This window comes from Octodon degus, unplaced genomic scaffold (assembly GCF_000260255.1).
Source record: "Octodon degus isolate 3935 unplaced genomic scaffold, OctDeg1.0 scaffold00182, whole genome shotgun sequence".
Taxonomy (NCBI): domain Eukaryota; kingdom Metazoa; phylum Chordata; class Mammalia; order Rodentia; family Octodontidae; genus Octodon; species Octodon degus.
The window spans coordinates 2,297,285-2,308,961 of NW_004524758.1; the positions used below are offsets into that span (position 1 = coordinate 2,297,285).

At 47.0% G+C, this 11,677-nt stretch overlaps 1 protein-coding gene and 1 long non-coding RNA gene across 3 annotated transcripts in view; both read right to left on the reverse strand.

Annotated features, from left to right (window-relative positions):
- The window catches only part of Opcml (opioid binding protein/cell adhesion molecule like), a 571,313-nt gene that overhangs the window by 398,557 nt on the left and 161,079 nt on the right, over positions 1-11,677 (reverse strand). The window contains exon 1 of one of the 2 annotated variants that reach the window (XM_023703844.1): positions 6,608-6,645. The exons of the other annotated variant lie outside the window; for it this stretch is intronic. Coding sequence (XP_023559612.1) covers positions 6,608-6,612 — 5 coding nt within the window. The 5' untranslated portion in view covers positions 6,613-6,645. Of the gene's footprint in view, positions 1-6,607; positions 6,646-11,677 lie in introns of those variants that run through there. 2 annotated transcript variants of the gene reach the window in all.
- On the reverse strand, positions 4,338-6,376 carry LOC111813316. Its single transcript, XR_002818616.1, has 3 exons — positions 6,260-6,376; positions 5,091-5,136; positions 4,338-4,366 (listed from the first exon to the last, which is right to left on the reverse strand). It is a non-coding gene; the product is annotated as an uncharacterized LOC111813316 (long non-coding RNA).

The window sequence follows — 11,677 nt, forward strand, 5'->3', positions numbered from 1 at the left end:
ATATATATATATATATGACATCAACCTAAATTATTCACAGAATGAAAGAAAATTTTAAATGATCTAAAAGAAAGTTACTGACAATTTCTAATATCTCCACCTCTGGCAGTGAGTCAAAACTACATAGAAATTTAAAGGCAGGCACAAGCATGGGTCTGACCCCAGATCTCCACAATTTAACCTTCTCTTTATAATTCTTTCTTTAAAAAGCTCCATGAATTATTTTAATCTTTAAAAAAAAAAGAAAAAAACCCTCCCTAAATTCAAAGATGTCAGCTTAGGGATAAGGGCCTAAATCTAAATTTTCCAAATGGATAAATGAGCATATAAATGGTACAGTGAACTGAGCAGCTGATGCTGGTAAAACACATTTTATCCGAGGAGTTTGGCTTGTCCAGCTGAGCGGGGGCAGAGGCTTGGATTTCTCCCTCTGGTAGAGATGGAGTGGGACCGCAGCTCCTGCAACCGCTGGCAACAATAGCCAAGGTTCTCTTTGCCCACACCTCCTTTTCCTTCACCAAAAGGTTCACAGACTTTTCCCTTTATTAGATTTTTCTGGCTTTGAATACGTTCACTATGTGGTTACCGTGAAAGAGAATACTAATGAAAATTGTCATTAATGAAAGTAAATACTGTTCATTACTTCAGCTGTAACCAATCTAAAAACCTAAAATGACTTCATAATTAAAGTGCTAGCCAAAATTAGGCATTAGAGTATAATAATTAATTTAAAATTGCACACAATAGTACAAATCTAAGGTAATAACTGGAATGAAAAGAAACGGGGGAAGATATTAACTTCCTAGATATCTTTTGGATAACTCAAATAAAACAAGCAATTTCCTGTCACTTCTAAAGAAAATGAATAGCTTTGATTCTGACATCTGGCATTTCTCCGTGTGATCCCCTTACCTTTTCTTACCCACCTGGCAGGTGGAGATAATAACATTTACCTTCTGTGCTGCTCAGGAATATTAATATTTTAGAAGGACTATGACAATGACACATTAGGGAGCGATTATTACATTATGGGTCTAAGTCACTATAATTTGGAGACTTGGGATGTAGCCGGCAGATAATTTTTAAAATCAAGTCACCAAGAAGTGTGCACAGTAGGGACTCAAGCAGCATCTGCTGAACGGAATGCATTTCATACCTTACATATAAGGGTTATTCATTTGTCACTCTTTAAAGCTGATGCCCAACCATTGGAGTTATAAGACAGAGCCTGTCTTGGTTACATTTTTTCATTACTGAGACAAAATGCTTAACACTCAAAGTTAAAGGAGGAAAAGGTGCCCTTAGTTCACAGTTTGTGGAAGTTTTAGTCCATAATCGGTTGGCTCCAAAGCAGGCTGGTGCAGCAGAGAGGCATCACAGAGGAGAACAGAAGCTGGACAGGAGGAGGTAGCAAAGCACGAGGCTCAGTCACAGCCCTTTCCTTATCCAGGCTACTGAGGTCGGTAGCACTCCATCCTCGAAGCTAGCCCCCTTGAGCCCAGCACTGCACCATGAACTAGTCAGTCCCAGTGTCCACACTACAGATCCTGCTACCTCTGGAAAAGGCCCACCTGTGGCCACACAAAACTGTGGGGAGATGTCTAGACACATGCATGACAGGTCGTCACCAAGTCTATCGATTCTGTCTCCCAAATATATTTCTAATGTATTCACTTCTCTCATCACCTCCTTAGCACCATCTGTCTGCTGAAGGCCCGAACACCTCCCTCGTCATTAGTGATGCGGTTCCCCTCGACCTGCACACCTGTCCTGCAGCCCTGACCAAGCCAGTCTCACCTCCAGACTACAGATATGCTGCAGAAAAGCCCACGTCATCGTTGTGATCTCGATCAGCGTACCACGAGCGTCACCGTGGTCTTCACCAGCAGTATCACACACAGTGCATCTTACATGGAACGTTCTAGAAAATGAAAGCCTTCCTCTGAATTTTGTCTACCATTTTACAGACCATCACAGAAGTATTGTCAGCTCCCTCTTTTGAGAAAAAGAATTAGAGAACAGAGAGGCTGAGTAACAGCTTGTAGAGTGGCCAGCTGCAGGGAAGCCCAGACCACGTGGCTGTGTTCATCCATGCTCTACTCTGCAGCCTCGCGCATGCGCCTACAAAAGCCATCGTGCACTCCGTGCCCTGCAAGACGTGCCCTGCCCTTATGACCAACTTGCTGTCTTTTTAGGAATTGGTGGATTCTATAAAAGCCGGCTTGCCAGCTTGCCCAGCTTCCCATCCTGCCCCTCTCCACAGATGCGAGCAGCCGCCACACGCGCTTTGCTCTTGAGCAAGGGTGTCAGCATGCTGCCCTCCATAGTCACTGCCTGGGCCACCTCTGCAGTCTGCATCATCTCACCCAGAGAGGCTTTCTCCGACCCCCAAATCCATGGCAGGCTTTCCATGTGTGGCGCTGGCTATCTGCTGCCTTTCTCTGATAATACTCAATAAATCATCTATGCGGCATTTGTGCAATTGTGTCTCGTACCAGGCACAGCAGAGCATGGCCCACACTGGCCTCTTTCACCATGGCCTGGGTAACCCCCATCAAAGCGGGCAGTGTGGGCTTGAAGAGGTGAACAGAACAATGATCAGACAGAGACAAGCAGCTGCGAGACCGTGGGGCCTAGGGGGTAGGAGGAGTGCTGGCTGCTCATAAGGCAAAGTGTAAAATGAACAGCACACCACATTCTCCTGTCCCCTCCTCTGAGGATGACCACAGACACTGTTTCCAAGTTGTAGCTGTCATGACTGTGCCGCTAAAAACAAGGTGGGCAGGCATCTCTGCGACATGAGGCCTCTAACTCTGGGGAAGACACCTGGAAGGGGCCTGCGGGGCCCAACGAATCTCTGCGCTTCACTTTTTGATGAGTCTCCACAAGCAGGAGACCTGTACACAGTAGAAGGTAACTTCGAGGCACTCATGGGAAATAGACGCAACTTGAAAACAAAACGTTCAGTGAATTAAATCAGACACACAAGCCAAAATACCTCAGTTTCCCTCAGATGAAAATCTATAGAAAGACAGTGTGGGAGTGAAACAAGACAGACAAATAGGAAAGAGGGAAAAGTTCAGATAATCCCCCAAATTACCTATTTTGTTGATTCAAGAATATTTTAATATCTGCACCAATTTGTTTCGTTTATACTACTAGCTTTTCTTAGTTCCTTAAAAAAAAAGTTTTGTGCTATTTTCTCTTTGTTTCGTTTTTGTACAGCACAATCTGTTTGTCTATGTCTTGTACCCTAGGTAAATGCTTACAAGTTTATGACACACGGTGTATTACTTGTTGTGTTCTTATTTTGTCATGAATTGAAAATGAGGAGAAGTGGAATTTACCAGAGCACCATTGTATTGGGTTTGGCAGAGAGAGGGGAGACGGACTCTGATACCGACTCCACCAGGGACTGAGGAAAAGGGATGTTTGTGGACAGACAGATGGAGAAGGGTAGCATGGCGGCACAGTCCAGTCTGGCTCAGAGCCTGCAGGTCACACTTAGATTAGCAAACAGAAGCCACCAGGAGGGAAGATGGAAAGAAAACGTTCCCAGTGGTAAGAGGGGACAGAGAAAAAGCAACCTACACAGGAGCAAGAGTGGCTTCCTTCCCTCTGCCATTGAGTGCATGGCCTCCTGCTGCCACAACCTACAGCAGGAGCTCTCTGATGGAGCATGCGGGCACCCTGCGTGCTGTAAGCAGGGCAAAGGACCCCAGAGCCTCTGTAGGACACCACCTGCTGCGGCTGCACTGGACCCTGGGCCTTAACCCAGGGCCTTCCTGTGCTTCACTATGAGGTACCTCAGAAGGCCTCATGGTGTGGGTGTGGGTGAGTGACTCCCACGGCGGTCTGTGACTAAGGCGGTGGTGATTACAAGCCAGTGCTCCCAGGTAGAGCTATGAAACCTGTGGGGGCGAGATGAAGAGGGGGGCGCGTGGTCCCCAGCCACAAGGACGCAAAGCAGTTCTGCAGACAAGTGTTGGTGTGAGAGTCTGTTTCAGCCTGCCTTGTCCTTTCTGTGGTCTTCCCTGAGCTCCCGTCATGACTCCTACCACCACCTCCCTCACCAGAACCAAGCTGGTGCAGGAATCATGAACGTGTTCGCTTTTGGCTGTGCTCTTGCTGGACTGATTAGAGGGCCAGGGGGACTTCGGGGACGGAGAAGAGGCTGTGTGCAGCCTCCTCTCGGATGTCAGCACGACTCCCATGGAGCTGGGCTGGCCAGAATTCCAGGCGAAGGCCACCGTCACAGTGGACACTGGCTTTTCACCCTTTTGATCCAACATGCTCGTGCTTGCTGCTCATTCGAGCACCTCCAGGTCACGGGTCCCCGCAGCTCCCTTGTTGTATCGTGGTTGTCCTGGCATAGTGGGAGCAGAATCCCTCAGCGGAGGAAACCTCAAGGGACCCTGTCACCTATGCATCCACAGAGGCATCTCAGCGTGCTCAGCACCTCCTCAGACGTGGCATGCCGCAGTCCTCAAGCCTGCTTCCCCACACTGGCTGGGAGACAGGGTGAGGCTCTGGCAGGGGAAGCTCCTCCTTCCCACAGCATCCTACTGGTGTCAGGGCCACTAGAACTGGGAAAAGTGGCTCTGAACTCAAGGCCCTTGTCTGAGGTCACACCAGTGCCCCAGGAAAGGCTGACACCACACTTCCAGGTGGATGCAAGCCTGAGGGCTGGGCCTTGGCCACCAAGCCACCCAGCACCCTGCCTGCTGCTGACTCTGAGCCCCGGGAGGGTGGCTGAGGGGTGTACTCGGTGCTCGAGGCCTAACTAAGCTTAGTACCCACACACAACCTGTTTTTGTGAAAGAAAGGAATGAGAGAGCAAGGGACCCATGAACAAAAGCAGATCTGTTAATTCTGAGACCAAACGTCTCTGCAGGAGACCAGCAGCTCCCTTGGAGCCATGTGCTACACGACCTGGAGAGCAGGCAGTCGCTTTAATTCCTCGATTTTGTTTTTTTCATTTTCTTTAAAATTGAGCTTTGTGACTGTTGATTATTTGACCTTTACAATATAAAAAAAGCAGGATATTGTCTTGCGGAGAGAAAGACGAAGGAGAGACAATTATGGCCCACCTATTGTCCGTATCCGGCTGCCTAGTCCACCTTCCTGTGATCCTCACTGCCAAGACAGAGCAAAAGAAAGTGGTGCGGGAGTGCGGGATGCAGAGAATTCAAATAAACTTTGATCCACCTACTGTAAACACTTCATTATATTGAGAACCTTCACCACCTCTTTCAAACCCGACTTAATTTGAAGGAAAGTGATGGACTTAAAGGCTGAAGTAATTAAGGCTTTTAGGACCCTGTGCTGGGCTGGGCTGCCGGAGGCCTCCACCGTCGCTGCCGTTTCCGCGTGGGCAGGTGCGGCTCTTCTTCCTCCGCGGTGCAGGTCAGGGAGGCAAGAAAGGACAGCAGGCCCGGGAGGAGGCCAGGAGGGGCAGAGCAGGAGCCCCTCCACCCCCTGCTGGACCCCAGGAGCTCCTGGCCCTGGTGAGTGAAGTGGAAAGCGTCCAGAGCACGCATGTCACATTCAGCTGAGTGAAAGGCTGGCTCCTCAACCCTGCCTGTCAATTGTGTTTGTCTCCAGTCCATGGAATTTTCATTATTCATTATCCACTGGTCCTGGGCAGCCGCTCTGTCTAATCCCCACCTGATAATGTATTTCTGATAAGCACGACGGAGCCAGTACTGCTGACAGGATTCACATTTCCAGCCGGATAAAGTGCCATTTACATGAAGCAAGCCTGGGAATTCAGATCAGGACGATAGGCCACGCTGCCCAGGGGACCGGCACCTGAGGCCCAGGACCCATGGCTCCTTCCTTTCCCCACCCAGAGGATGGCCCCGAGGGGCAGTGGCCCCTCCTCGCTGGCTCAGGGCCTCCCTCCCTTCAGGCAGTCACAGCAATCCAGCTTAAAGATCTTAACTGGCTTTGATTTTTATTCTAGTATGGGCCAGCACATCACGCCCTAAAAGACAACGTAAGCATTCTGATTGGTGAAGAATTTGGTTTTACAGGCAGAAAAAGAGCTACAGAAAGCAACAGCAAAGAATCAAAACCAAGCTGTTCATTTTAAAGTTATTTTCACCTGGGGGCTAGGTGATGGAACAACAGGAAAATACCTGGCTACCACTGAGTGACCGTGTTACTTTTGTGCAAAGATTAAAGAAGTCAGGATACAAGATCAAAGCAGAGCAGAAGCTACTGTCATGGGAACTGGGCTGTCAGGGTACTTGCCCACCTCTCCTTCTTCTGACCTCTTATGTCAGGTGACAAGCCAGTGCTCATTAGGTGACATGGGACATCAGCAGGACTGACTCCATCCTGAATTCTGTCTGCTCCCTCAGAGCTCAAGGCAGAAGCCCCACAAAAGACAAAGGCCTCCTACAGTGTGGATTTAGCATTCCAGTACTTGGAAGAGCCACAGAGACAAAAGGGCAGTGACCCAATCAGAGCGAAGTAGGGACACAGTGTCCCTCCTCAAGGTCAGATTCCACCCAAAGAGATCACAAATCTTTCACCCCCAGTTCTCAATCTTGTATGTGCATCTACTGTATTACCCAAGAACACAGGGACATGGCTCACTCACTCCATGTTCAAAGATGTCCTGGAGCAGAAATCCTGGAGGTGCCACTTCCATCCCTTGCCCTTAAGGCCAAATGAATATGTTGATATGTCTGTCTGTCTGAAATGCTTTGTGCAAGGAGCAGGATTCATACCATCCAAGGACAGCCAATCAATTCAGATTACTCAAGGGTTTGAATGTTCTGTGAGATTAAGGCAGACTCTTTTTGTAACCTAGACACAGCCTGAGAAGTGATTACTTCCGTGTCTCGTTGTTACAATGGACACAGCAGCAGCGCACACGCATGCCACCAGGGTTCTAGCCCTTGCTCTTCTCCATCCTGTTTCTCCAGCCACGTTGCTGTCCTTAAGGGATCAGGTCCGCCCCATCTCCTGCTGAGTTCAAATTAACATAGCTAAAACCAAACTTCCTATGTTCCAAGAACACCCAGGAGATGGCTCAGTGGGATAAGCGCTTCCCTGGCAAGCGCAAGGGCCCGAGTTCAATCCCTGGTTCCGCTAAAAAAAAAAAAAAAGAACTGCGTCATTATGCTACTTTGTCACCATGCAAACACAGAGATGCAGTCACATCAATCTAGCTGGCTCAAGTCAATCGACTGCTGCATCCCCCTGATGAAATCAAGACGCACGATAGAACCAGATGTACAAGACCGCTGCCTGAGCCATGCAACACGGTGCTGTTCCGCAGTAAAGCTATCTTCATACAGGTTGTCGTGTATGCTATAATGATGATAAAAACACGGTACATTATAGGCACAAACGGGTATCACTGTGGTTTGTATGAAGTGTCAGGTAGGTACACACCTCCCATATGCAAGCTTTCATACTATTTGTCATGTAGTGAGCTATTTACACCAGCATCGTCACAAATCTCTAATGTATTACACCCCACATTTTGGCCATGATTTCACTAGGCTATACGAATTTTTCACCTTGGCCTCATATCATGAAATACCCATCATATACACTGTGCATTGTTGAACAAAACATAGTTCAGTGTGCAAGACTATAGTTTCTATGTGCACCATAAAATTCTGCCCCGTGCCACCTCTGCAGTCTCCAGGCAGCACAGGGCCTCCGCAGCTGCTTCCTGCTTCACCGCTGTGTCCCCTGCTTGGGGTAGAGGCTTACTGGACCAAGCCACCACAGGTTCTGGCAGCAGTAGTTCCTGTCCAATCCTTACCCTCTATCTCTGGTTAATGTCATTTTTTCTTAACAACAGAAACATAAAGCATGAGTCCATTTGGAACTGCCTTTTGTAACCTGGTACTAGTTCCAAACCCTTCCTTCCATGGAGTCAATGCACGGACTTGAGTCCTTTCCTTACATTCCTGTAATACGCAGCGCATACTTCAGCCCAGTTCTTATGATATCCCATTCCGATGCTCTCTGGAACAGTGCATGTCTATGAGAAATGAATGTTGTGTCTTAAGATCTAAAAGGCCCAGGGCAAGAGTTCAAGTGGAGGCCCAGCTGCCAAGCCTAAGGATTTACAAATTAAAATTCAAGACATCAAATGTTAGTTAAAATAAAAGATTTGATGTTCTTGCCATGACAAATATTCCTCCTTCATGACTCTAAAGCCAGGGTCATGGCCACAATCCTTGCATTCCCCAGAGTTCTTTGCTGGGATGTGGAGGCACCAGGAGCAGCACCCTGGCTCCTGGCTCTGCCCTCCCGCTCACCCCTTTCTCCTGGGTCCATCTGTTCTAGGGGAGATCTGTGCATGTGTGTGCCAGGCCTGCAGCTGTGCAGATACCCGTCTCTAGGACTTAGGGGTAACACAGCTGGTCTTGTAAAGGGACTGCTGGGGGGGAGACTGCGCTAGCCACAGCAAGGAGGTAAGGATGGCTCCAGCAGGGACTCAGAGGTCCAGGGCACTAGGAATGAGGGGCCCTGGGCTCCAGGTGTTATGCCTTTCAAATTGTCCTAGTCCTCCGGGAGGAGAGGCAGAACATGATGAGAATGTAGAGCAGGGGTCTGGGATGGGCTCCTCCCCACCCAGACTAGTGCAAAGCTCTACCACAAAGTCTCACCAACTGCCAGCACCCGAGGGGAGTCAATGATGGCTCGACTGAGACTCAGATGAAAGGATGAAGCAAACAGTATTTAAAGGCTCATATGAAGACACACCGTGCTAGGTCACGAGGTTCGGGGCTGGTAGACTCCGAGTCGGGAAGAGCGTGCGTTTCAGCGCCGCCATGAGGAGGGCCTGGAAAGCGTGGTCAGGGCTGAGTGTTTGCCCAGCGAATGAGCCAGTTCAATTCTCTTTTAAAGTGATGCAGAAAGACAAAAATGGAAAGAACTTAAACTATAAAGCCTGGCCTAGGATTTATAGGCCTTCACTTTCTTGTCTCTTTGATGGAAACTGCGACACTAGTACACTCTGTGAGCAGACTACCACACACAGGCCTCACAGAGGAATACTGTCTGCCTCTTCTCTCCTTCTAAGCCTCAGATAACCCCTTAATGAGTCGCGGGTGGCAGGACCAGGAGAGCAGCCACTCCATTGTTCACTGACCACCAACAAACTAAAGGATACAAAAGCACTGAGAGCCCTGTGTGAGGTGTATGCCTATAAATATTCATATAACTATGCAGACACTTAGAAATGCCAGGCACAATATAACTGTGACAGGAACAATGAAGTACTTACCGAACTCTATTTTTTAGTTTTTTAAATTTATTTAGGTATTTGGTACAGTGCCTCGCTACACAGCTCAGACTCCTAGCGCTCCTCCTGTTTCAGCCTCCCCAGCACTGGGGCTACAGATGCATGCTACCAACCCTGGTTTTGGTGGCCTGCTCAGCATGGGGCCAGCATGTCATGAGGTACCGGGGATCGAACTCAGGACCTTGCACTTTCCAGGCAGGTGCTGAGACCATTGAGCTATCTCCCTGCCCTTACCTTAATATAAAGGGCTGCAATAAGGAATTCCCCAGTGCCAGAACTCAGCGTGCATTGACCAGATCCTAGGTGCAGCCATGAGGGTACTGGACCTGGACACGAAGCTTCGAGTTGGGAGTTGAAATCTCAGTGAGTGTACAACACAGATGTGCTCTCCTCCATGTCGCATTGGAAGCCAGAGTCAAGAAAGAAGCCATGCAGGATGCCATGACTCCAGAAGTGTGTTGGTGTAATGGAGCGGGACCCGGGAGTAGGAAAGCCCACTGTCATCCGAAGGGATGGGGGCTGTCTGCCAAGCCTCTGAGTGATCCTGACCAAGAAGCCACATATTTAAAGCTTGTATCACCTGCTGAATGCAGCCTCAGAGAGCACGTGATGATGAACTCTCCTCTGGCTTGCAACCTAGACTATTTGACATTTCCATAAAACAAAAACCCAACTCATCCTCAGGGATAGCTATAATCCAGAGCATAACAACTTTGAAACTCTTAGTCCTGTCAAACAGTTGAAAATTTCGGTGTGTCGCTGTCATGTTTTATGCCTTCAGCTTTTCACCATTAAGCATGATGTAAGCTGTGGATTTTTCATCTATGTTCTTCATTAACTTGAGGAAGTTCCCTTCTATATTTACTATTCAGAATTTTTTATTATAAGGAGCTGCTGGATTTTGTCAACTTTTGGTATCAATGAAATGGTCATGTACCCTTGTTCATTATCTATTAATATTGGGGTCACTATGAGTCCAAGCTGTGTAGTATGACCCTGTATTAAAAATATTTTTTTAAAAGAGTACATAATATTTGAGACTGAGCATGGTGGCACGTGCCTGTAACTCCAGCGCTTGGGAGGCTGAAAACAGGAGGATCACTGTGAGTCCGATCTGTGTAGTGAGACCCTGTAGACCCTGCACTAAATACAGATAAATATATATATATATATATATATATATATATATGAATTGATATTAAGATTTTAAACAAACCCTGCATTCTTGGGATGAATCCTAGTACAGTATATACATTAATGCTGTCTTATATATCAAAGTTGTTTTGACTCTCAGGAGATTTTTATTTTATAGTTTTTCTAAACATGATGTTTTTGTCTAGGATTTAGTATCAAAATAATAATGCTATCATAGAGTGAGTTGAAAAATATTTCTTTATCACTCTTTTGGGGAAAAGTTTTATGAATAATTTTTCTTTAAATGTTTCATACAATTCATCACTGAGACCACTTGAGCCTGGGCTTTCTTTGTTCATTTGTTTTCATTATAAATCTATTTAGTTTCTTTTTATAGATCTATTTGGGCTTTCAGTTTCTTCTTTACTTGAAACTAGCAGTATATGTGTTTCTAGAAATTTTCCCATTTAAACTAATTTACCTGTTTTATGGACTTGCAGCTTTTCACTGCATTGTGTTACATTCCTGATTCCATAAAATCAGTAGCAATGCGTGTTTTTTTCATTTCTAGTTATAGTAATTTGAGTCTTTTCCCTTTTTTGTCTTAAGCCATCTGGTAAGCAATTTGGTAGTTTGGTTGAGCTTTTTAGAGGGGCAGTGGCAGCTATCTTAGGAATGTTTTGAGGAAGCCTTCGATTGCTTCAGCCTTACAGCCCAACTGAGAAGCGTCTCAGTGACTCGGGGAGAGGACCCCACTCACTGCAGAGCGTGTGCTGCAGCCGGCTCCCGGTACGGTCCGGCTCAGGAAGACCATTTCTTTCTTCTGGTAATTACAGAGAATGTCTCATCCACAGAAATAAACTTTTAAATATTAGAAATTTTAAAAATCTCTGAGATATACCTTGAGTATGATTTTTGTTGAGGAGAAAGAGACACACATAGAAGCTCTTCCTGCCCTAAGCCATGCATTTCTGGGGTGCTTAAGGAGATGCTGCATGCTGGATCTCAGTCGTGCATCTCAGGCTATGCTTGGAGCTTTGGACTCCAAATTCAAGGGGTATTTAACGAATGCTACGAGCCGCGTGGCATTCACCTGGTTTTCATGCAGAATGGATGCTGCCTCCCCGTCAAAACTGCTATAGTGTGAATCGAATCAAATTTCTAGCTCTGGAATGCTCCTTTGTTATTTCTCAGGAACTTAATATTTATAAATATTAACTATTCCCCAGAGTGGCCCAAATGTGTCGCCTCCCCACACTGCCCAAG